The sequence below is a fragment of the Eulemur rufifrons genome, chromosome 19 (assembly GCF_041146395.1).
Source record: "Eulemur rufifrons isolate Redbay chromosome 19, OSU_ERuf_1, whole genome shotgun sequence".
Taxonomy (NCBI): domain Eukaryota; kingdom Metazoa; phylum Chordata; class Mammalia; order Primates; family Lemuridae; genus Eulemur; species Eulemur rufifrons.
Genome location: NC_091001.1, coordinates 52,515,897 through 52,541,218, shown reverse-complemented (window position 1 = coordinate 52,541,218; position 25,322 = coordinate 52,515,897). Strand labels below are relative to the sequence as shown.

General features: G+C 42.8%; 2 protein-coding genes across 9 annotated transcripts in view; one reads left to right on the top strand and one right to left on the bottom strand.

Moving 5' to 3' along the window:
- The window catches only part of CTNNA2 (catenin alpha 2), a 1,068,594-nt gene that overhangs the window by 711,527 nt on the left and 331,745 nt on the right, over positions 1-25,322 (top strand). For 2 of the 8 annotated variants that reach the window (XM_069493845.1, XM_069493844.1), the window contains exon 1: positions 13,135-13,335. The exons of 5 other annotated variants lie outside the window; for them this stretch is intronic. In XM_069493845.1, the coding sequence (XP_069349946.1) occupies positions 13,174-13,335 (162 nt within the window). In that variant the 5' untranslated portion in view covers positions 13,135-13,173. Of the gene's footprint in view, positions 1-13,134; positions 13,336-19,804; positions 20,092-25,322 lie in introns of those variants that run through there. One more of the 8 variants, XM_069493846.1, reaches the window with a different exon arrangement.
- On the bottom strand, positions 9,907-12,793 carry LRRTM1 (leucine rich repeat transmembrane neuronal 1). Its single transcript, XM_069495032.1, has 2 exons — positions 12,187-12,793; positions 9,907-11,914 (listed from the first exon to the last, which is right to left on the bottom strand). Exon 2 carries the CDS (start codon positions 11,853-11,855, stop codon positions 10,287-10,289), a length of 1,569 nt encoding a protein of 522 aa, XP_069351133.1. The 5' UTR covers positions 11,856-11,914; positions 12,187-12,793; the 3' UTR covers positions 9,907-10,286.

The following is a 25,322-nucleotide window of genomic DNA, read 5'->3' as shown; positions in this document are numbered from 1 at the left end:
TTAATATTGCCGATATTAAATAAGAGTTTGGGAGTCGAATAACAATTTTGCAAGCTGGATAGCCACTTTCCACCTTTAGGAATTGACTACAGATAGCAAATAGCTCAGATCTGGAAAGGAGTTTTGCTGCATCACCAAAGACTCGTGTAGACAATGACCACAGCGACCACAGTAGTAAAGCCAAGCCAATGGAGAACCAAAACAAAGTCCATGAGTGCTGTATGGGCTAAGGCCTGGCCAGTTAGAAGGCTAAGAGGGAAACCACGTGTGCCTTTGGTACCTCCAGGCTCACTTTCTGCTCCTTAGCCCTCTCCTTTCAGGCCCAGTGCTTTCAGGCACTCAGGTTTTTGGGTATCGTCCTATCACAGAAGAAAATGGGGAGAGTGTGACTTTGGCAAATGACAGCCCTGGTTACATCCTGACTCAGCCCCACTTTTAAATGAACTCTCTAGTCCCTTATAATGTCATCTGCCAGAGTGTGTCCTTGTTTTGTTTATCTTTTATTTAAAAAGACACTTATCTAGCACCTGCCTTATGCCAGGTACTGTTCTAAGCACTTTATAAAGAGTAACTCATTTTGTTCTCAATAATAATGGGCTCAATTCTCAACCTCTTAACAACCCTATCTCCATTTTATAGATGAAGGAACTGAGGATCAGCAAGGTCAAGTAACCAGCCAATGTCACTCAGCTAGAATTTGAACCCAAGCACTATGTCTCCCTTGACACATCCTACCATGGTGACCTTGAGTGAGTCATCAAACCTCCCTAAGCCTCAGTTTACCTGTTTGTAAAATGAGGATGCTCATACTACCCAGGACAAGGAAGGACAAAGGTTCACTGCGGGGTTTAAACAAGAAAATGTTAAGGATTTAGTAGGTTGTCAGGCACCTAATAAGGAAATTATATGATAAGCATTCCCATGGGTGGGGGTACCATTTATAAATGGATCAGGAAGAAGGGAGGCCTCCTCTCATGATGAATCTGGCAGACCTATGCCAGAACAGTCCTTGTGGTAGTGCCCCACCTCCACAGGTGCCATCATTTGCAAGTTAAATGATTCTATTGTTCACTGAACAAATGTTTACTTAATCCCTGAACAAGAAATATTGTGCTACTTTGATTGAATGAGTTGAGCAATATAATTAGAAGTAAAATAATCTGAGTGAGATGTTATCTTTAGTTGCATTTCCATTATAATACAGTTTCTCCTCCTCTTTCCTACAATATGTTTGTTCCTTTCTTTTTGTACCTTTAGGATTTTTAAAATAATGTGCAAAAAAGGATCAATATGAGGCACAGATAAAAATGGCCTGGACAGCAAGCACAGGTGTGAAGCAGAGTCCCGAGACAGACCATTGTTTTTAAAATAAAAATTCTAAAAAATAATAATAAAAACACAGACTCGGTTGCAGGGAAATATAGATTTCACCACAAATGCTACCCCTATGGAGCAGAGACAGTGAGACAAAAATCACAGAGTGCATGGTCGTTCTGCAGCTGAGGGACAAATGACAGAATTGCCTTGGCCAGCTGAAGACAGATTGTTGCATTGTTCCATTAATTGTGTGTAACTTGGCTTTTCCAGACCTTTCTATCCAGCTCTCACGTGCTGTTGAGCCTTTTCCCTCTTGTTCAAGGTTGCCTGCAGTATCTCTGAGATAGAGTTTTCTGCCACATTTAGTTTGCAATATTGAGAATTCTTAATTGAAGAAAAACACACGGAGAGCGAACACCTAAAATTACATGATTTTTAAAGAGGACATTGTTTTAAGGAGGCAAAACATGCTGGAAGAGCCGATCTTTATCCTGGCTTTATTCTAAGCCCCACACACTGCTGGCGAATCTCCTTTTGAACATGAGCTTTCCCCTGTGTTGTTTCATTTAGGGGAACCAGGCAGCATCTTCTGTCCAAATGTACGTCACCCAGCTGTTTCACTGCCTGAAATTCTAGCATTTGAGTGATTTATTTAAGTTATTTCCTCTAAAGATCCTTGTTTAAGCTGCAAAAATCCCTAGGTAGAATTATCACCACCCCATACATCAGCGTCCTACTAGGATTTAGTTTTCACATTCTTGGAAGAGCTGGTGGCAAACTTGTTGATATGTTGGATTGAGTGGAAAGAGAATGTTCTGGTGCTGGGGATATTGGGAAAGAGTTAACATTTAGTGGATTTCTCCTGGGCATGATGGGGGCTCCTGTGGTAAAGGCAAGAGTATCAGGCATGGGTGGGTGTAGGAGCACGGAAGGCAGTGAGGAGACCTTGATGCCAAACGCTGTACCTACAGGACTCCAGTTGGAGAAGGTGTAGGAGTACGTGTGCACAATGTGTTTTCCAGGACTCCTCCTAGAAGAATTATTGATTTGTGTATTTGGAGCAGGACCAGCCCTGCCTCATACTGACACAGCCAATCAGAGAAGGAAACGGAGGTGGCAGAGCGGGAAGGACACAGCATTTAGAAAAGGCAGCTTAGGGACCAGGACTGACAGTAGCAATGACCTTGGGCAAGCTACTTAACCTCTTCAAATCTGAGTCTTCTTGTCTTAAAAGTGGGACAAGTTTATGTCGGCCTTGTGTGATTGTTGGGAGAATAAAAACAAAATAATAATCCTAAACAGCACTTTATGGAGTGCTCAGAACAAATTCTAAGCACACTTCCCTATGCTTGTATATCTTTTTCTTATCAGTACAATAGGTGTAGTCAATGGGGGTTGGGTCGGGGCTTCTCACTAAAGCCGACCCCACCCACCCAAGCCACCAGTTCACCAAGTATTTTTAAAGAGCTGCAGTCAAGATCCTAGATCTTGCAGGTTGCTGAACTGCACACACTGTGATTCTTGTGACCCTCTAGCTCAATGTTTCTGGGGCCTTGGCTGAGCTGTGAATCACCTGGGAAGCTTAGTTTTTCTCTTTGTTTGTTTTTTTTTTTTTTTAAAAAATAAACCCTTGCCAAGGGCAGACCCCACACCAATTAAATCAAAATCTCTTGGGGTCGGGCCTAGCTATCAGTACTTATTAAAGCTCCCATTCCTCTTCAAGTCCCTCTAAAAAAATTCAAAAAAGAAAAGAAAGAAAAGAAAACGAATGAAGTCAGAAAGCTTCCAAGTGGTTCCAATGCACAGCCAGGGTTGACAGGCACTCTTGTCAACAGAGAAAGAGTATGCAGCTAGAGAATGAATTATTTTTTCTCATAATGCAAGGGGGAAAATGACTTTCCAACATTAACATTGAGAAGGAGCAAATAGCCAACCTGGTAGATCAGAATAAAGAAAGCAATGATTGAAAAGGATTGAGGAGTCAGTGTATCACAGCTACTTGTGATTACTTGAGCAATGTAAAGCACAAATCTTGAAACTCTCCTCTTGCTTTCTTTTTCTTTTTTTGTCTCTCTCTGCTCTTCTCAGCTCCCTCCCCTATTCTGCCTTTTCTTCCTCTTCTTCTCTCTCTCCCTCCCCCCTCTTTCATTTTACTAAAGGGTTCTCAACTGCTAATATTAATTGTGGCCACTTATAACATAGTAAGTTATTTGAGGAGTCCTGAATAAATATTTTCCTGTCCTTCTTCCCTGCCGCCTCCTAGTAACATCCTCAGCTTTTTTTTTCCTGGGCCCACTCCATAGCACATCTCCATGTCTTGGGTCTCACGTGTGGGTGAGTGTATGTGTCCTCTCTAGGATTCCCTTTCATCGCTTCCTGCACATTCTAAAAACCCTATTTTCCTACCCACACTTGCCTGAGCTTTCTCATCTGTTTTCCAGCATCTCCACCTACCTCTCTGAAGCCCCTGATTTTTTTTTTATCTACCTTTGCTCATTCATATGCAGGCGAGCCTGATGAATCAGAATGTCTGGGGAATGAGAATTCAGGGGAATTTTAATTTTCTGGTTAAGCAACACTCGCTTGAAAGCCACTATTGTTTCGTGTTTTAATGTTGGGGAAAATGATAAAATAGAAGCTCAGAACCGGCAGGGATCTTAGGGAATACCTGGATGGATCCTTCTAAAAGCAAAGAGACAGACGGAGACCAATTGTAGTAGGATGATTAACAGATGTTCCCAGGCATGTGAGTAATGGTACTAGGTCTACAGACCATGACTCCTGACCTGTAGACCCTGTTTCTTCCAGAACACTCACTTGACCTGCCCTGCAGAGGTGTTCGGATTAACCAGGACCAGTCAAATGTGGACTGCATTCTTTTAAGTGAACTTTCTAGTCCCTTATAATGTCATCTGCTTGTGAACTTTACTCATCTTTGTTGCCAGCCTAGCCCCAAATAGATGTCAGTTTACAATTCCTGCATCTCTAAACCATCCTATTTCTAAGGTCTGAGACCACTTCCCTAATTAATGTCTACCCTCCTCACTAGACTAAGCATATTGATTTTTAACCTAGAGGTTCATTTCTACCTTAGGGACATTCCACTCTTGGTTGGGGAAGGAAAGTGCACAGGCAGGTGGACTGGATTTTTTCAGACTCCAGAATATCTCCAAGAAGGAATATCAAGTTTCTTATTTTCCTTCTTGTTAATTAAATCTCCACTGTTAACTTGACTTTTCTTTTTCCTGTTTCCTAAAGGAGGTATTGCTAAAGAAAAAGTGGGTCAATTGAGGGTTCTGACTAGTTTTGTCCTAGTTAATTTAAGTTTTGCCATATGTTCTTTGAGAAGCATGTGTTAACTCCAGGTCCTTTTGCCGATTAGCAACCAACCTGAGGGTTTTTAATTTAGACTTCAGTTTCTTGGCAGGAGAGAGGAAGATTAAAAGGGAATTGGTCTAGGTGAACCAAAAGTTAACTCAGAAAGAACATTCCATGCAAACAGCATGTTGGTTTAGGTGGCGTTATTATTTTGTACCATAGAACAGGATTTTTCAACCACAGCACGTTTGACATTTTGGATCAAACAATTCTTTGATGTGGGGGGTGGGTGTCCTGTGAATTGTAGGATATTTAGCAGTATCCATGACTTCTACCTACTAGAGACCAGTAACAACCCCCCCTCATGCAAATGTCTCCAGAAATCACCAAATAAATGTCCACTGGGTGGCAAATTTGCCCCTGGTTGAGAACCACTGCCATAGATACATAGTCCCTATCATCACCAAGAAAGAAATGCAGATAAATCCCTGACAGATATGGATGCCCATTCTTTACTCTCTCTGAGTCCAAAATTCTTTGCCAAAAGGTTAGACTGAATGATTACTGGCTATTTCTTCTTCTGGAAGCCTGGGAGAGGTCTTCTTTGTAGTCAGAGTGCTGCATTACCCAATTACCATCAGCCAGAGCAAAATCATCGTCAAAATTCCTGGATTCCGGTATTGCACCAGTGGCATTCCAGAAGCATGTATTAAGCATGTACCCTGGGCCCAGATGAGTCCTCAGTTCTTCACTCAGTGTAGGAGTGGAGGGGCAACCATTCAAGGAAAAAAGAAACAGGGTATAGTGTAAAGTCCACCAAACTGAATACCAGTGCTCCCAATCATTATCTGGGTAACTTAGCACAGAGTACTTAACCTCTCTGAGCCTCAGTTTGCTCATATAAAGTTGCTAGTACCTCCCTCACATGTTGTGATCTAGGTAACAGCACTCATACCAGGAACCGCTTCATAAATTTTATTTCTCCATCTCATTTAATCTCTGTCTAAATCTTAATACACAATAACCAGGCCCTTCACTTCAAACAAAAAAATCAATGGCCTTCAGAAATTGTGTCCAGTTGAGGAAGGCCAGGAGATGGTGCCCAGTCAGCAGTGAGAATGTTGCCTTTTGAATCCCAGAAAGAAAAAAAATCATAGTAGAGCATTCCTTAATGGAGAAATATGTTTCTTAACCCTGAGGTGGAAAATATTCTGTAAAGAATGCATCGCCATTTGCTGGCTCTGACCACAAGACAGCAGGTGTACACTCTGCCATGGCATAAGGAGCCCAGAAGATCCCCAGCCAGCAAAGCGTCCACCGACTCATTAGCTAATACCTGAAAATACCATCAGCCATATAAGTCCTTTTTGGTGATTGATTCTATCAGATCCTTTCCTGAGTAAAAATTTGATCACGGAAGAAGAAAGCAGTAGGGAAATTAGTACGGGAAGGAAGTTATGTAATGTGGTTGTGTTTCTCTCTCTGTGTGTGTGTGTGTGTGTGTGTGTGTATTTATATATATAGTTATAAATGTGTGTGTATAGATGTGTGGTTATATATACATATGTATGTGTGTGTATGTGTGGTTATATATGTGGAGATAAATAGATATATAGATAAGTGTGTATGTCCCTAAACCTGTCTCAAAATATTAATATGTTTCAGGAACCAGTTTAATAGTCATATTCTGGCTAATTTCTTATTATTTTACAGTCCATAAGTGCAAACCCAAATCAATCAACATAACCACCTATCTAGAGGAGATAATTGATGCTTATTTTGACTACCCATTCTCCAAAACAGATATAATTTCTGGGCCTTTGATAATTTTCTCAGTGAAAGAGTTATCTGATGCCTTTAATTTTACCCTAATATGTGATGCACCGGTGCCTTCTTCTACTCCGCCATGCTAGATAGCTAGATAAATAGCCATCAAACTTGCTGACAAGTGGATGAATACAAGCCAGAAACACAGGTGGGCCCTAATCCTGCCAGTGATCTGTGTGAAGTTGCTTAGGAAACTTGGGAGGAATAACAAGTGGCGTTTGCCCCTCTAATTACTTGCACATACTCATAAATGTGTTGTTGATGCTAAGTCATACCAAATGTCTGCCTTCCTAAAGATGGAGAGAAAAGGTAAGGCATTCTTAGAGAAGCTTGAGAGAATATAAAAAATGGTTTTTAAAAACCCATTTCCTTTTACTGGAATAAACTTTCCTTTATGATGGCAACTCTGCAGTCTTGGGAGGACAGGCTAAGTTGTGGGGCAGGTGATCTCAACTCTCAGTAGCTGAAGTCTGAGTGAGCATCAGAGGCTGCCTCTTCTCTGAGTGCAACCAAAGGATGGGTTTCATTTAACTTGCTCCCCCTCTGGCTTAATCTAAAAACCTACCAGGGCTAAGACTGGTGTGAGACTGTCATTTGTCATGTGAAAAGACTTCTTTTTTCTATATAAATATTCCAAAAGCCTCAATAGGATTGCTGAACTTTAATCAGCTGGGAAGGTACTGCAAATGGAGGGTCAATCCATCACAATGCCCAGGATGAGACCTGAATTGTGGCCTTAAATTCTTTTCAGATAGCACAGGATAATGAGATTAGCACCCTCTGTGGGAAGAACAACCACCAAAAAAGGTGCTATACCTTTAAAAATTAAATTCCCTTTTAAATGCTCTATGGTTTGCTTAGAGGGGTCACAGCAAGTTTCTTGAAGCTTTAAGATTAATTAATTTGATTGATTAATTTCCCTTATTGCTGCCTTCTTCCTCCCTCTGCCATTCTCCAGATCAAGAGGCACATGGGCATGAAATGCTGTGAGCTAAATTCCTGTTTGTGTAGGAAACGTATCTGCTTGCCTACAAAGACACACAACTCAGAAACATACAGGCACACACAGGAAGTAAGAATGCAGCTTTCCATGGCCATATCATTTGTTCTTAAGGTCTCAGATTGCAGATTCCTCTTTTTAATGATCCCTCATGAGATTTGCATGGACTTAAGATCTTCTACATATGTGACGGGCAGTGGGGCAGGGGCAGCATAAAACACAGCACCATTCTTCTCTTTTTCTCATGGCCACATTGAAACAAGAAGAGTGAAAGAAAAAAGTCTCAGAGATAGGAGATAAACTACAGTTTCCAATATTCACATTTCTAGGAGGTTAAGGGGAACCTGTGGTTCTGATGTTTGCCAGAAAGGTTTTGCTTCTGGAAGCGTTCCCCACAAGCACACCCACACAGCCCTTTCCTGCACCCAGCCAGAGCAGCATTGGCACTGGATTCCTGTAGCCTCCTTATGAGGAGGTTAAGTTAACGGAATCTGAGGAGCCTTCCTTCAACTGCCACAATTTGGGAATTTTTTCCAAAAAAGGTATGCTGTCTTTTAGAGGAGGTCTCTTTAGTGGGGTTTAATTATAGACATGAGGCACAACATCCCTGAGAAAACCTTGTTCCTGCTACCCTGCCCTAGGAGAGGTTTGCTATTTAGAAGGAAAACCCCAATGAACATGCTTAGACTAAATCCAAAACCCCTTCCTCAAAGTTATCAAACAAAGCACCTCTCTTCTAGTACATTAACAGTCTGAATGGGTGTTATATGCATGATGTGTGCATCGCAGTGTCATGTTTTAATTATAAATAAAGCAAGATGAAGTTTCCCGGTCAGGAAGAAAGAGATGTGTGTGTAAGAAGCTGTCTCCCAAGGCTTAAACATTAAAGACATTTGCAAAATATTTCTCTTGAAAGAAACTCTTAGAAGCAATATTTTTAGGCATGCTGGTTTCTCCATAGGTAGAAGAGAAATCTACCACCAACCCTTAGTATAAGGAACCCTTCTGGTGATGCTACTCTGCATTTCAAAAAGCTGGTTTTTGCCTCTTAATGTTGGTAGCTGGAGACATTTGCATTGGGGGGGTGGGGGGTGGTGTGTGTTTTTCCCCATCCCTCTTGCTGCTATTTGGGCTTCTCTTTTTAAAAAGGGGGGGAAAAAGAAAGATGACAGTCTTTAGTATCATTTAGAGGAGTGAAAGATTTCGGGACATGGGCAACATTGGTTCAGTTTTCACCATCTGCCATCCATGACAGTTTATTTCAATCATACATTTGCTTAAATTGTCATCTGGTAAAGGACCCCTCCACCCAATGCATACACACCTCCCCTTTCCCTTCCCTACACCCGTCAACTGCTACTCTCACCACCTCCTCACTCTTTAGTTCAATAAAAAACTGAAATCTCAATGATGGACCTGGAAACCTATGAAGGGTGGGAAGGGGCAGTCATCAATTCCAATTCTGACAGAGAAAAAAGTGAAAAATACACACACACACACACACACACACACACAGGGCAAGCAAGCATTACACAAAAGGGCAATCCAAGAAGAGGCAGCTTTTCTGTCCTGAGTTAACAAATTATCCCCATCTCATTAATGTGCAAACACAGGATCAAATGATGATATTTTCCCACTCCACCCCCAGCACTGCTGTATCACGTCTGCCCCTAAAGTCTCTTGCTACAAGTCATTACCCTGTAGGCATTCTCCTGAGGTAGGATTTTCTCATCTTTCCCCATAGAAACTAGGAATGTGCTATCCCTGCTTGGGAGCCTGAGCTTGCTGCAGTCTTAGCAATGGGCTCCAGAAGCACAGCTCTCAGCACTTGAACATTGGGGTTCTATCTCCTTCCCCTCATCCAGACCACAGAGAGCAGGAGCTGAGGGGTTCTCTTTAGCCATAGAAGGGTATGAGAAAGGGCACAAATGCTACTAAGTCTAGTCAAAGATAGAGTTATGAACAAGGGGCATTTAGGGGTGAGATTTTGAGTTGATTTGAAAGATGGTTACACTAAGTTCAAAAAATGTTTCTTGTTCTTAGGACAAACTGCTGGGCACTGCCTTTTCAAAGCCATTTGCAATGGTTTCTGCCTTAAAGGCTGAGCAGTGATGCCCGGTCCTCAGTCCTCTCACTTGCTTTAAGGTGGTTAAGTTGCACTGCCCCCACCTCAATAATACACAGGATCTTGCTGGGTTTTTTTTTTCAATTCTCACTCATGTGGGGAAAATTAATGTGAAACATTAACTGATAAGCTTTGTTTGCCCTTCTTAAAATTTCAAATTGCACCTCATTACTTTGCTCCTGGCTTTCTACATTTCCCCCCGGGCTACTGGAGAACCTCCCCCCTTACTCCCTCCTCCGCGCCCCCCACCAGGAAATTTTAACTATTGCTTCTCTTATAACACAGGTAACAATTCATTTAGGTTACACCAGTCTGTAAAAACTGTAAATGCTATTTTATTTTAAACATTTTAGTTTACAAAAAAAAAAAATCAATGATTGGTACCTTTTTACACTCTCAGATTCCTGAATATGGACAGATCTTCAAAGGGAGGAAGGAGTTCTCATATGAAATTTAAGATAGACTGTCCTGAAGGTTGTGGGGTGGGGTTTTGTGGTGTTTTATCTCGGTTTTTTTGTTTTGTTTTGTTTTAAGACACAATAAAGCTAAAATGTCAAGTCTCTGGGAGAGATCCCCTTAAAGTTTCAGTCAAGGAGCATTTCAGAGCACAGACGAGAAGACCCCAGCCTGGTGCCCGCCGCCCCGTCCCGGCTGCCCAGGCATATTTGGTAGCGCATGGGTTGAAAGCCACTGGGACAATCACACCTCGCATTCCCTTGCGGGCTGCTGGTGGCAGGTACACGAGCCATACTCGTTGATGATCACCAGGGCTCCCTCAATGTGGTTCGGTTTGTAATCAACGTAGTATTCCTGGGCAGACATGGCAGCCATCTGATGCATGGTCTGTTTCTGCTTTTGCTTTCTGCGCTGCGTGACAAAGCACTGTCTGAGCTGCCTGAGGCTGGCTGGGAAACACTTCCAGGACACGTACAGCACCAGGACCACGATGAGGAAGGAGAAGATGAGGGCCATGGTGCCTGTGACCACCTTGTGGATTTGCACGGCATTCTCGGCGTGCTCCCCGCCGGGGAGAGCCACCGTGGCAGGCTCGGGCGTGCCGTCGTCCTGCCCCTCCCCGCCGTCTGACAGCGTGGTGACCGAGCTGGCAGGGGGCCCCAGGTCACTGCGGTTGGTGACAGCCGAGAGCAGGTGGCCGCTGGTGGGCTCGGCCCCATCCTCGCACAGGTGGAAGGCGTAAACAGCGTCCAGGACGTCCTCGCCCTGTGCGTACTCCGGGCTGGCGCACTGCAAGTTGCCATCGTAGCGTCCCTGGAAGTTGTTGAGCCACGAGGCCAGGGCACACACGTTGCGCCCGCAGTCCCACAGGTTCCCGGCCAGGGTGATGCTCGTCAGGGACTTCCATGAGTTGAGGATCCGGGGTTCGATGTAGGTGAGGCGGTTGGAGTCCAGCTGCAGGGACTGCAGGTGCGGCACGGTCTCGAACACATGGGGCTCCATGTACTCGATCTCGTTGCCGGACAAGTCCATTTTCTCCAGGTTCCAAACCCAGTCCAGTGAGCTGACCACAATGGCCACCTTGTTCCTCCGCAGACATAGCGAGTGCAGGGAGATGAGGCGCGGGAAGTGGGCGAAGTTCACCTTGACCAAGTCGTTGTGCTCCAGGTGTAGCTCGGTGAGCTTGAACAAGCCGGCGAAAGAGTTGCGCGCCAGACTCTTGAGCTGATTGTATCCTATGTCGAGAAACTTGAGGCTGCGGCAGTCCTGGAAGATGCGCACCGGCACAAACTGGATGGCGTTGGACCGCATATGCAGCGTGGTGAGCTTCCGCAGCCCGTGGAAGAGGTCGGGCGCGAGCGCCTGCAGCTTGTTGTAGGAGAGGTCCACGCTGCGCAGGTTGGGCATGGGCCGGAAGGTGGTGTTGGCCAGTTGGGTGATCTGGTTGGAACTCAGCGTGAGTTCCTTAACTCGGCGCAGTTTCTGAAAGGCGTCCCCCTGCACCGAGCAGATGTGATTGTGATCCAGATAGAGCCACGTGAGCTGCATTAACCCCGTGAACTGGCCGGCGCGCAGCTCCGAGAGGCTGTTGTAGCGCAGGGACAAGCCCAGCAGGCCGGACAGGTTGTGGGGCGCCTCGGTGAGGTTGAGCGCCTCGCAGTACAGCAGCCGCCCCTCGCACCGGCACAGCTGCGGGCACCCGCTGGGGGCGGCGGGCAGCATCTGAAAGCAGGCCCCCAGCAGACACAAGACCACCCCCGAGGGCCTCCTCAGCAGCCAGTATAGACAGAGACCGAGCAGCAGGAAATCCATTAGCGAGAATCTTTCCAGAGAGACTGGAGAATGTCCATTGGAAGCGCTCGGTCAGAAATCTACATCATATTTTATTCCGAGGGAGGGGGAGCGGGGGAGAGGGAGAAAAGGGCAGAAAATCAAATAAATATATAGAAATAAAGAAGGACCCCCCCTCCCCAAAACCACACGTTCACCTCTAAGCATGCAGAAAGCTGGGCAGCATAGAAAGTTCACAGCCACGGAAAGATCAAAGAGATGGTGATTTGGTCCATGTTAGATGCTGCAGCAAAGAAAAGGGAGGAAAAAAAAATCTTCGGGAAAGAATTTAATTAAAAAGTGTCTTACCCACCCTTTTCCAGAGAGTGACAACCTCCATTCAGCTGCTCCCTTTGTGTGCAGGCTAATTATATGCAGGGCGAGAGAAGACCCCTCTGTGTTTCCGAGGCAGCCCCGGTCCGCGGCCGGCGGATCTGGCAGGCGCACAATGTCTCACTTTGCTGCTGCTCGGCTCGGGGCTGCAAGGGCGGCCGGCGAGGCGGGGAGGCGACTTCTAGGACCCGCAAGTTTCCCAACTACGTGCCGGAGCCCGGGCTTCGCCTTCCTGCCGCCGTCCTTTCCCTCTGCAGTTCGGACTGTGACGTTGTGGGGGAAAAAAACTCCAAACTCGGGGCTCGCGACTCCCCAGGATTTGACAGTCTGGTTAATGTCCGTCATTGGAAATGACCACTGACCGGCGCCACCTTTTACTCCACGGAGACCGCCTGCCCTTAGCGCCCCGGGCAGCTGCGGAGAGCGGGTTCGCTCGTGCTTTGCGGCGGCGGGCGGCGGGGAGGTGCGGGCGGCGCGGGCGGTGCGGGCGGCGGCGCGGGGAGCGGCGAGCGGCGCCCGGGCTCCTTCCCTCCGCCAGGCAGTGTGCGGCGCGAGCTTGCACAGGCACCTACTGCTCACTGAGTGTCGTAAGCTGCTCACGATTGTGCGTCTTCCCCGAGCACCTCAGACATGGGCAGATTGAAAAGGGGTGGGCATAAAACCAACATTTTACCGAACCACTAAAGTAATATATGTTCTTTGATGAAACGGAAAACACTTTCAGCTTTTTTGTCCATATTTCGAAAACAGGGGAGGAGGGGTGGAGGTAGGGCAGCATCATCAACGGCAAGATATTTCCAAGTGAGAAACTGAAATACCCTGCGCTCTCCCCCCTTCCCTTTTGGGGATATATATTTTTTCCCCTTTAAAGCTGTCTACGTGTAAGAGATACGTAGGAATCTGTAGAGAAATCAACATTTGGTCTTCTGCTTTAGAAAAGCAACTTGGGAGAAGACATGGGAAGGCAATGATTTGGGGGGCTTGGCTAAGATTTTTCCCCCCTTTCAGGCACTGGAATTCTGCAGTCAGCCAGCCCTTTCTGGTGGTGGATGGGGAATTGCTTCCCAAACCCAGCCGGTTTGGGAAGCCAGCCCAGTCCTCGTGGTGTGAGATCCAGTGTGACAGAAAGGTATGTCTGTGTACAGGGAAATGGCTGAGGTCCCGCTGGGGGCTTCTCCAGTCTCCATAGCTATCTGCGGGGTGCAGGGCGGATTAAAGAATGCTTCTGCTGTCTGACATGGGGAGGGCTCCCCTGACAAGTGCTGTCTGTGGTGCCGTGGGGCCCTGCAGTGCGCTCCACCCCAGGAGAATGTGCTGGAGTATGTGTAGAGAAAGAGTAGCTAAACCATAATGCAGCCTACACCTCTCCATATAACACAACCCTAATTAATCTTTGAGACTGTACTAAATTGTGCTACTTTTCCTCTAAGTATGAAGAGAATCCGTTGCCTCATTATTTCCATTAACAATTATTTACAGATGAGAGTTCTTACATTGAGCTCTCCCTCTTGTTCCAACTGATCTGGAGGGGGTCTGCACTGCTGTTGTCAGGGACCTGTTGGTCATCTGTTGAAAAAAAAAATCATCAAAGATGGCTGAGAAAGCTTGCTGAAGTGAGCGTGAGCAAGCCTCTTTTTTTTTTTTTCTTGAAAGATGCTCAAGGAGGTGGTGGGGGAGTCAAATGTAAATGTCCAGTTCCTCTCTGTGAATTCCTACCATGTCTGTCTCTAAGGAACTCAGAATAAGTAGGCATTATCTGCAGTTGTACTCACTTTGATAGGAATGAGGGAGGATTACCAGAGCTCCCAGGGTAGATAGACTAGCCAAGTAACTGGATTGGTCCTTAGCATCCAAGCTCAAGAATCAAAGTCACCAAGGAGTGGTGGTACTTTTCAGGAAAAGTTATATGAACAGGGGCATGAATCATTCCACTTTGTATTCATCTGAGTTCTGCCCTGGTCATTCATCTCTGAGATGCATCATTTAATTGAAAGGAACACAAATCTGAAATGTCCTAGACGTCACATGCTGTCTTGGGAGCTAAAAGAGACATTAGAAAATCAACCCCCTTAATTTTGCACATGACGAAACTGAGGCTGAGAGATGTCAGGGGATTATCCAAGGTCACATAGCTTGTTACTGGCACAGATGGTTTCTTTGCTGTCCCTCCTCAAAATGGTGCTCTTCCTTTGCCATTCTTGATGGTTGTCTCTCTGTTGCTCTTGCCTCCTTCCTGATTCTGAATTGGGCATTTGCAGGTTTCATCCTGGCACTTCCAAGGTTCTGCGGAACACTTTAACAGACAGACAAACAAATTCACCATCAAGTGTTTTCACCTCTTGCCAAAACAATTATTCCTGACAGCAGTCTGGCTGATTGAGCCATAAACTCTAAAGGGTTGGGAGGTGGCGGGGGTGGGGGGGGCGGAGGGGGGTGTTGTGCAGGGACAGGCAGGGGTAAACAATGGCCAGCCACTTAGCAAGTACTGTGAGTACAAGCCACCCAATCCCCATGGCTGCTAGGAAGAAAACCCTCCTAATGCAGGCAGCTTGGCAAAGTGGTGATAGAGGCTGCCAAATGGGCAAGAAGAGGTCCTACTTTGGATGTCACTTGATTTGTAGAGCTGGTACAGAGAGGCAGAAGAGTTGAGTGTTGGCAAGAAAGAAAGAGAATAAAATTAAATTCACTGCATTTATATATGAGTTTTCTTCTAAGTATGCTACTCAAAACTTAGAAGATGCTTCTAGGCTGAGAGGTGTGTATGTGTCTGTGTGTGTGTGTGTGTATGTGTTTGTGTATATATATACATATATGTGTGTATATATATATATATACACACACACACACACACACACACACCAATCTATTGCTTTTCACATTATTATTCTGCAGATCATTTCTTCTGTATGGTATCTTTAAACCTTTTCCACCTCTAATGTGGCAAGTTGCATCTTTTCTACAGTTTTAAACCCTTTGGCAGAACTGTATACATTAACAGATTGAAATGAGCTTTATTGAAATTTAGCTATTCTAAGTCATCTAAGTTGCAGAATCCCAATTTATTATGTATTTAAAGCATACCAGCACTGATTAAATCAATGCAAATTAGGTTAAATAAGAACAACATGAATCAAGTGTTTCAGCAAAGTTAAGTCGAGAAACGACAACTTTTGAGTCACCACAGCAAGTTGATACGGCTGTTTTTCACGAGTTTTAATTTCATGCTTCTAAGTGTCCAACCAACTAAAAAAGGAAAAAAAAACACAGAAGAGCTCACCTAAAGTTTTCTCTTCCTTCCTGTTTGTCTCTCATATCTCTACCTGTCTTGTGAGAATATCTGATTCACCAGATTATAATATAGCTATTGTGTATACTTGATCAATCCCTTCTTCTGGGCTAACCACAGATTTTGGTTGGCAAATGTTTTCTCCTTCAGTATTGGATATCTGCTGAGAGGTACTTTGCATGCTTTGAAAACACCCTTGGCATTTTCCATGCTTGTATGAGGAAGGAACCAGAGCCCATCTAGCTGAACCACTGTAATAGCAATTCTAGTAGTGGGGCATCAGGAATAGCACTCCAAGCCATCATGCCAACATTTAATTGGGAACTGAGACCAGACCCCCAATCTGGAGTAAGAAAGAATAAGAACGTTGAAAATCTTGATGTAGCAAATGTGTGAAGGGAGTCTGGAGTATGAGAGGTATGAATCTGATTGCTTAAACACAAGCTGGAACTAAGGAGGGTGGAAGAAAAGCTCGTGGAGCAAGCTGGGTGCAGTTAGAGAGCCCAGAAGGATATTGTGGAGGAGGGAGAGTTGATTAATTCCTTTTCTCCTCAACTTATAGATTAGCCTTTGCCTCATAAATGCTCTTGTTTTTTCTTGGTACTCCATGTTGTGACAGCAGTGGGGGTGGGGGGAGTCACACGCAATTTTTTTTTTTTTTTTTTTGGTATCTCATTATCTCGCCTGTTTCCTCTCAACTGCAAGTCCACTCCTAACTTGTTCATTTTAGTCAAAATAATTTGTGAACAGAGAGATGCAAGTGCAAGAAGTCCGAAACAAACCTGCATTGTGGGCATTGGCTTTCCATTAGTAGTCTTTGTCCATGTTCAAGAAAAGAGAAATTCAAATGGTGATTTTAATGTTCTGTCATCTCTAGCACCAGCCTGGACCTTGATCTTTATGCTGTTGTCTTTAATTTTCAGTAGCAGTGAACCATGGCTTTTCTTTAAAAGGGAACATTTGGAGGAATCGGGGGAGTCACCATTTCAAAAGGAGAGAATTAACTCTATTGTTTCTGTGGACAGTACCATACTGCTGGCGTTTTAAAGAGTGCCTGGAAAGATGCATGAGGAGCCTAAGAGCAAGAGCCCTAAGGCTTCTCTCAGGAGATCTACTTAGAAACAGTTCAGAAAGGGGAAGTCATTCTACTTGTTGAACTTTATCCTTCTCTTAAAATAAGACAGTGGTATGGATAGCAACAAAAAAGCATCTGCCATGCCCAGTGAATGATGTGAGTCATGGGAGTAAACCATGAGGCCTGCCCTGCTGTTCTGCGTTCCTCTGCACGGGTTTTCTCTGTATTGAAATATGCTCTAGTCATAGCAGGTTGGGTGCACCTGCTGTATACTCTCCCTGTCTATGCTTACCTGCATTCTAACTATCCTTCAAGGTTGATGTTAAATCTCCACTATGATTCCTTAACTGACCCCCAGCCCTCTCTCCTGTATAAAGTGATCCCTCATTCTTCTGAACTCCATGAGCAGCTTATCTTTACTAAACTTGTGGTCCTGTTCACTTTCAATGGGTGTGGCAGTAATATCTAATTATAGTATTTTAGAACTGAAAGGGACATTAAACATCTAGGGGATAAGGAGAAAAAAGACCTCAGTTGGGGTTTCTGCTTTGACATGTTTTATCAGTGTGACCCTACACAAGTCACTTTATCAGTGAAATAGGGCTGTCCTAAAGAATACTTGGGGAAATGAAATGATGTCATGTGTATTAGTCTGGCAACTCAAAAGTGTAGGCCTGGGACCAGCAGCCCAGGAGCTTGTTAGAAATGCAGAATCTCAGGCCTTTCTCCAAACCCACTGAATCACATCTGCATCTAACCATTAGCCCCAGGTAATTCATTACATTTTGAGAAGCATTACTAGAGCACTTGCAAATTTTAACCTGAAATAGAAACCCAGTTATCCTTGATTTCCTAGTTTTATAATTGAACAATTGAAAAAACAGAAATATTAAATGTTTGTCCACCCTCGGGGGTGCAATTGGGTCCAAAAAACCAAACTTTCAGAACCGTATATTCTTTCTCCTCTTAGATTTGAAACCTTTAGAATGCAAAGTCTGTATCTATCACAGTCCCAAGCACTTAGTAGGCCTCTTAAAGTTTGGTGTTATAATCGGTTACAGCAGGAGGTGTAGAGCCCTCATAGGTCTAGCATTAGGTATCTTTTGGCCGGTTTCTCTCCATATTATCCTCGATTGTAATGGTGTTCTGACATTTGGCATAAGACTTTGATTGCAGGCTCCCAAATCAGGTGGAGTTGCGTGGTGATCGATCACACTGGGTAGCCCAATATTTTGTCCCTTTGCACATACAATGGTCGAAGGGTCAGGACAGCAGAGACAAGTGAGGGTAAGTGGATTGAAGGTGCATTAGAGCTGTCTTCCTAGAAAAAAATATGATGTTTGCTTATGCTACCCTTCAGTTCTCTTACCACTGCCAATCTGATACTATGGCTTGTGAGTATTTCTCATGGACATTTTTATTATAGAAAAAAATGCAAAATGGAGAAAAAGAAAATGAAAAAAAAAATTAAATGAAGATTAAGTCACCTGAAATTCAACCACCCGGAGCTAAACTATTGACTTCTGGGTATACTGTCTTTTAGAATTTGTCCCCTCTTGTTTACTAATTAGGTTGTTTCTGTTTTTCACCCATTATAAAATATGCTGTGATGAATATCATTATATTTGAACATTTGGGCACCCGTGTCCTTAAATGTTAATTCTAGAAGTGGAATTAGTATTCAAAGGGTGAGGACTTTTAAAAGACTTGAAATACATAATGCCAAATTGTCCCCCTGAAAAGTTGTACACTTTTCATTCTTAGTAGCTCTTTCATTGCTTTCTTTCTCTTTCTCCTAAGAAATCCCACCACCCCACAAATTAAAACACCCTTTGAACACCCTCTCCTGGGTGTGCCAAATGAGATCTCTGCCTTCATCTGTTCTTGGTGCCTTGGAACCATTCCTCCTCCTCACACCAATTTCCTCACTTCATCCTGCAGAGGCAATTCCCACTTCAGAAGGAGGATTGGACTTTGGGGCCTTCAAGGTTCCTTTTGGGAATTTGTGAGCATTTAATTACTGCATCTTATTAAGTAGCTGGTCAGCCAAATTATTTTCACAAAGGTGTTAATGTCTGAAAATGGTTTAATCCAGTGTTACTTAAAATGCTCTGTGGGGGTTAAGTGTATTCAAATACACTTGCTAAAAGCAGAAGACTCTGTTCTATTGTTCCAGATTCACAACACACTATCTTAATCATAAGAAATCTTTTTTCATGGTTTCACCCTTTTATCTATTGGTGTATCTATCTATTGGAATATCTATTAATACTAAACCAATGTGCCAGAATCGTTGTTAAAACTTGTATTTAATTGTAGTTCATAGGTACATTTGACTTTACATTGGCTATCACCATACCAAAAAGTGATTCCAAGGTTCAGATCTCAAGCATTATAGCAGAATGCTGTGCAGGAACCTGTTTTTTGTCAGGACCAAGAAATTATGGGGAAGAGTTAGACAATTACAGTTCTGCTTGGTATTAGCAAATCTTGCTTCCCCATCCTAGCCACAAATAATGGAACCAATTTAATTCTGTAGTGAGTTCTCTCTCTGATATACCTTGATACTTAATTATCTTGTTTTATAGAATTTTCTAGATGCTGCTAACTTTGCCCTCACAGATAAGATGAAACTCCCTAAAGACAGACCTATTATTTTTCTGCTTTTAGGACCCTCTAACTTTTACCTCTAAAGCTAGAAGAAAATCAGATATGAGAGACCATATATAAAGGACATAAGAATCACCACATAGCACTAGTAAACATGCCCCTTTTTTCTTACTGCAGTTTGGCACAGTTCTGGATTCATAGAAAGTCTTCTGGAATTAAGTTTATTAACTTGTCTGAATGCTTGCCTAATCAATAGCCTAATAGGATCTGAACTAAATACAAAAAGCCTCTATATTATATTGACATATCGGCACAAAATATTAACCAAGGAAGGTTGAAGCTTTTGTAGTTGAAGGCACACAGATTAATGCCATTTATGTGTGGCCTCTTGTTGCAGATCTATTTGGTAAAAGAAATCCCCCACTATCCATAAGCAACGAGTTTTCTGGAGTAAACTAATCTGCCTAGTTGGATGCACTTATCTCTTCATTTAAACTGTTTCTGGTTCTCAGGAATTAACTTCTTAATCAGGAATCTTGAGACTGCCTTTTAATTATTCGGCATACATATTTGTTGCTGTTCTTATTTGTTTTTGTTAGGTTATTTTAAGTAAGAAGGAGGCTGATGAGATGCAGTTAGATAAAATGTGGTGCCTGTCCTCGGTGTTCTCAGATCTGGTGTGGAGGTGATGGGTAGTAAAGCTGTATGATTCTCATGCTATGGCAGAGATGAGCACAAGAGCTGTGGTTGGAGAGATTTCTCTAGCTCGTTGAGCAAGGCCAACCAGAGGAGCTGGGAGGAAAGGAAAAGGAGTTGGCCAGAAGGACAGATGGAGAAGGCCACTCCAGTCAGTAGGCAAAGTCTGTGGAAAAAATACGGAGTCATCTGAGAGGTGTAGCATATCTGGAGCACAAGTATGAAGGAAGAAGGGCGAGGAGAGATGAGACCAGAATGTTAGTTTAGAGCCAGATTAGAAAGCCCTTCCTCCTGGAATATGATTTCCAAATTGCTAGTGCTAGGAATATAATTCTGATGATCATCTCGAACGTGAATGGAGAAAAAAGGATATTGGCAGTGAGGAGAGCAGTTGGGAGGCTACGACATCTGCCCAAGTGAGATAATGTGTGGGGCTGAATATGTTAACCTTAGAGATAGTCAGGGCAGGCCAGGTGCAATAGTAGTTTCATAGTGGGATTGACACTCTTTTAAAATAGCACTTTTTCTAAGAAAGGTGATCTCAATACCATGGGTTGCTCTAGCGTGGAAGGGAGGCAAGGAAGAGTATGTGAGAGCAAGTTCTAACACTGGGACCTAAGAGTAAACAGTTGAAGATTTAAACAGACATTGTGGCTGCACATACAGATCAGGGGATCCCTGGGATGTGCTTGTTGGTTACAGTACAGGCAGTAGATGAAAATCCCCAGCAAGAAAGATTAGAATACAGCTGATGCACAATTAAAAGTCTTCACAATCCAGTAAGATAATATGGATAGTGAAGCAGCTGGATGATAGGGAGTGGAAGGGCCCGTGTTACCTACAAAGTGCATGTTTTGATTAAAGTTGTTCTAATTCTGATTTCTAAAAACTCTATTTTATTATTAACCAAGTGATACTGCAGGCTGCATTCAGCATGAGGAGTACCAGTTTGCAAAGCCTCTTTTAAGTGATGATTTGCAACAAGGAAGAATGAGAAGGGGCGGAAGAGGTAGGGATCATCTCAGTAGAAGGAACAGTTTAATAAAATTGAGAAACACAGGCCTAGTCCATAGTGAGCAGGCTTTAATATAGAGGCATGACCCTGGGACTAACAGTAATATGTTTTTTCACATGGCTGGGAAAAAGAAAAAATATGGTTGAAGTTGATAGGTTTGGAGAGGACAACCAGATGGTCAAGAATCACCAACACTGGGGCAGGATGCCTGACCATGAGTGACCATGAATGACCCTGCCAAAAAAAAAAAAAAGAAGTGTAAGGATGGTGCCATCTCCCTAAGGGATCTATGTCAATGACTGGCTGGCATTAAGTGTATCCTTCCCCAAGAAGGTTTGTCATTGGCATCTCATATCAATGTAAGATTATTCCTTTGTGAATAGACCTTATATCACCTTCTCAAATGTGAAATCATCATTGGAGATCATGTCCTTCAGAGGCAAATCTATATTTGCATTTTAACGGAAGAATCTAAGACATCTATTAACTTAGTAAAAAGAATTTTTGAAATTTCTGGCTTTATACTAAGCTGAAGGGTTCTGCCATTTACACACTTGTGTGACTTGGGCAAGTGACTTGACCTCTAAGCAGAAGTATTCAACATAGTAGAATAAATTGAATTATAAAAGCTGAAAATAGTTAAAATGCTATTACAATAACTACTTATATCAATTTCTATTATGTAAGGGCAAAAATCATACCATATATATTGAAGATGAGAAGGAAAAAGAATCGTAAGCACAAATAGCACCATGTACTACTCAGGCTCTTAACTGCACCTTCATTAGGTAGCAGCTCCTACTTTAGAGGCTGTGTAAAACGCAAAACCAAAAACCAAAAAACACTCCAAAATGTGGTGGTTAAAACAATCATCATTTTATTTAGTTCATGATTCTGTGTGTTGGCTGTGGAGATCTGCATGGACCAGGTGGCCTGAGAGCTACTGTGTTTGCTTAAGTGTCTACGTATGATCAACTGGGAAATTAGCTGGAGACAAGTTAATGCAAGATGGCTTTACTCTCGGGGATGGCAGTTGGCAGCCTGTTAGCTGGGGCTCCACTGACTGACTTCAGGTTGGAGTACCTGGGTTCTCTTCCTCATATTTTGTTTCACCCTCCAGCAGGCTAGCTTGGGTGCAATTACGTGGTGATTGCAGGATCCCTACAGCAGAAAGAGAGAAGTCCCAGTGCACACTTTTCAAGTCTCACCATTGGCAAATTGCTGTTGTCTGTTGATCAAAGCTAATCACATGGTCAACCTGACTCAAGGAGTGGAGAAATAGGCTCCATCTCTTGATGGAAGGGGAAGAGTTTATGGCTGTTTTTGCAGATTAAATACAGCAATAGTAGCTTAGTGTCACCACAACTGTAAGTATGAAGGACTCTAAAGCACTTTTTATTTCTCAAGCCATATGACCTCAACAGTATCATCCATAAACACTGAGGACCAGCAGCATAGGCATCACCTATAGCTTGGTAGAAATGCAAACTCTCAGGCCCCAGCCAAGACATATTGTATTGAACCAAAATCTACATTTTTACAAGATCTGCAAGTGATTCACAAGCCCTATGAGGTTTCGGAAGCACTGCATCTTTTTTTGCTATTTCTCATAATTCCCTTTCTTATAGTTGCTGTGTTCTCCTGTTGAGTGATAGATCTTTGATTTTTAAAGGTGCCAGAACTGTTTTCTTCTGCACAATTGAAATAGAACAAACACAGGTTTATACAGTAAAACAGGTTGCTTCACAGCGTGAATAGCTGGAGAGAGAGAGTATAACATTTTTCCGCTCAATTGTCCTTTGCCTTTTATAAAAATAGAAATTTAAAAATTAAGATAACAGTACATAAATATTTAAAAATATTGTATTTAACTAGAAAGCACCATTTAGATGTTAGAGCAATCTTTATTGAAGTAGAAACAGCTAGGCACATATTTAAATGGACTTTTACATTACTGAACCATTGCTTAACTGGACCTTGGATTTCTGAAAAGGGTCAGAGATTGAGTTTCCAATCCTCAGTCCACAATTTACATATCTCTAGAACATGTGTGAGTCTCTGGGTACTCTAGAATTTTATACAAGTAATAAGACCAACAGAACTTAAGCAGCTGGCGTGTGCAGGCTGCTGGTCTAAATTTGTATGAAATCCAAGTGTACTGCAGTTTAGTAGATTCTCTTCACTTCATACTCCAGAAGTGAGGGGGAAAAAGTAGGAAGGGGAGGCTTAGCTTTCAACAATACAAGTTGATTTCATCAGGCTGAATACAGACAAGTGACATCCTTTTGACTTCCTTTTCAATGGAGGAAACTGGTTACAACTTCCAATGCCCTCCCCTAGTTTGCCTTTCACCTTGAAGCTGAACAGAAAAAAAGAGAGAGAAAAAAATTTGCATTAAAGCCTAATGCTGTCATTCTGTGTGAAATTTGCTTAGGATATTGTCTTCGTGGAATAGGACAACTTCTTTGAAGCTATAGCTAATGTTATTTTAACTCTATATGTATTGGAGTCCTGTTCTTGTCATTCAGTTAGCCAGCCAATCAATAGTTAACAAATATCTATTGGGCACTTAATATATGCAGACATATTCTAGGTCTGGGGATACACTGATGAACAAGACTGAATAACTTTGTAAGCAAACAGATAAATAGGATAATTTTAGATACTGACAAAGGGAAAATTAAAACAGGACCATGTGGAAGAGCGACATTGAGGTAAGGGAGCTGCTTTATCTAATGTCAGACAAGGCTTCCTTGAGGAGGTGTTCTTTGAGTTGAAACCTGAATGATGAGCAAGAGCAGCCGTTTCAAGTTCCATAAGATGTGCATTCCAAGCAGAAAGAACAGAATTTGCCAAGGCCCTGAGACTAAAGCAAGCTTGTGATCAAGAGACTGTAAAATGGCCAGCAAGCTGCAATCAGTGAGATGGGGTTGAAGATGGGAGTGAGATGGGGGAAGGAGAATTTTGAACACAAGCTACACTTGCTTAAAGAATCAATGTATCTTTTTACAAATCTTCCCAAATACTCACCAGCATCTTCACCACCTCCACCAAACCTTATAGAGTGGTTGAGTACTCTATCTCAGGCACTAAGTCAAACCACTTTAATATATTAATTCTATTTATTTCTCAAAATTCTATGAGACCTTACTATTCTCCAAATATAAGGAAATCAAAGCACAGAAAACCTGAGTCACTTTCCTTAACACAGCTGGTATTGATGATGTGATGTGATTTTTCTATATTTCCTAGATCCTTTTATGGGACAACTAAGAGGGGTAGATACCAATCAGCCTTTTGACTCTATAAAAGCCAAACTTGGGTCTTCTATAATCTTCCTTTCCCCCAGGGTTAGACCCAGCAAGAGGGGAGACGGCAATTCAAACTCTCCTCCTGGATCCCCACTCCTCTCGGCCCCCTCCTACCATCTGTTGCTGTTGGCGTAGAAAAAGAACAGAACAGAATACCGACGACCACACGCATTCAGAAATCTCATTTTGTATGTGGGAGTCTGGATTCATTAACAAGTTTCTCAAACTCTCTCTGCACTTACAACACCAATCTAAACATAACCCAGTGAAGTCATGGGAATAGGCGACGGTCAGCTTCACGATGCTCAGATGTCAGTGCCCAAATACATCATCTGTTGCCTCCTAGTAAGTGTTTTCTGCTTAAAGCAGGTTGTTTTTCTCAACAGCTTCTAAGTAAATAAGGCTTATTTCCATATTCTCTAGGCTCTACACTGTTTCTCTGATTCTAACTCTTGCTAATTTCTACCTTCTTTCTAAGGGCTCTTATTCTCACTCAGACTAATCACCTATCCACCCATAAATGTATATGTCCCAATATCTACTCGTCCATTCAGGAATCATGTAGTGAGTACTTACGGTTTAATTAACTGTGCTAAGTGTTAAGAGATAGAAAATATTTTGGGTAGCATTTTCTTCTTTGAAGAGTTCACTTGCTAGTAGGGTAATCTACTCCTGGAAGTTTATATTGATCCTTCCCTTCTTTGAACTCTTGCTTAAATGAAAATTAGCTGATCTGTTAAATACTACTTTAAATTGTTCTCTCTTTGTTTCTGTATACTCAGAACACCTCTTTTTTTTTTCCTTTATGTCTTCTGAGTTAAAATTTCTTAAGATCAAATTCCAGCTTATATTTCTGATATAGTGAACATAGAATTGGACTATCTATTTTTAAGTTCTGGTTTTGCCACTTACTAGTGATTTTTTTAGGTACATTCCTTCTCTATATAAACAGTGGAAGTTGGGTTGGAGGATTTCTAAGATCCCTTTGTGTTCTAACATTCATGAATTTGAGAATTTTAAAATATCTAACAAGGGCTGGGAAGTGAAGGGGACACTCAAGGCAAAGGTGGTAGCTTGTTTCAAAGGCATTTATTTCTAATCTATTTATGTGGTGGGTGGTTTT

What these genes read in the sequence shown, in the direction of transcription:
- LRRTM1 (XM_069495032.1), bottom strand. Translation starts at nt 11,855, where the DNA reads ATGGATTTCCTGCTGCTCGGTCTCTGTCTATACTGGCTGCTGAGGAGG.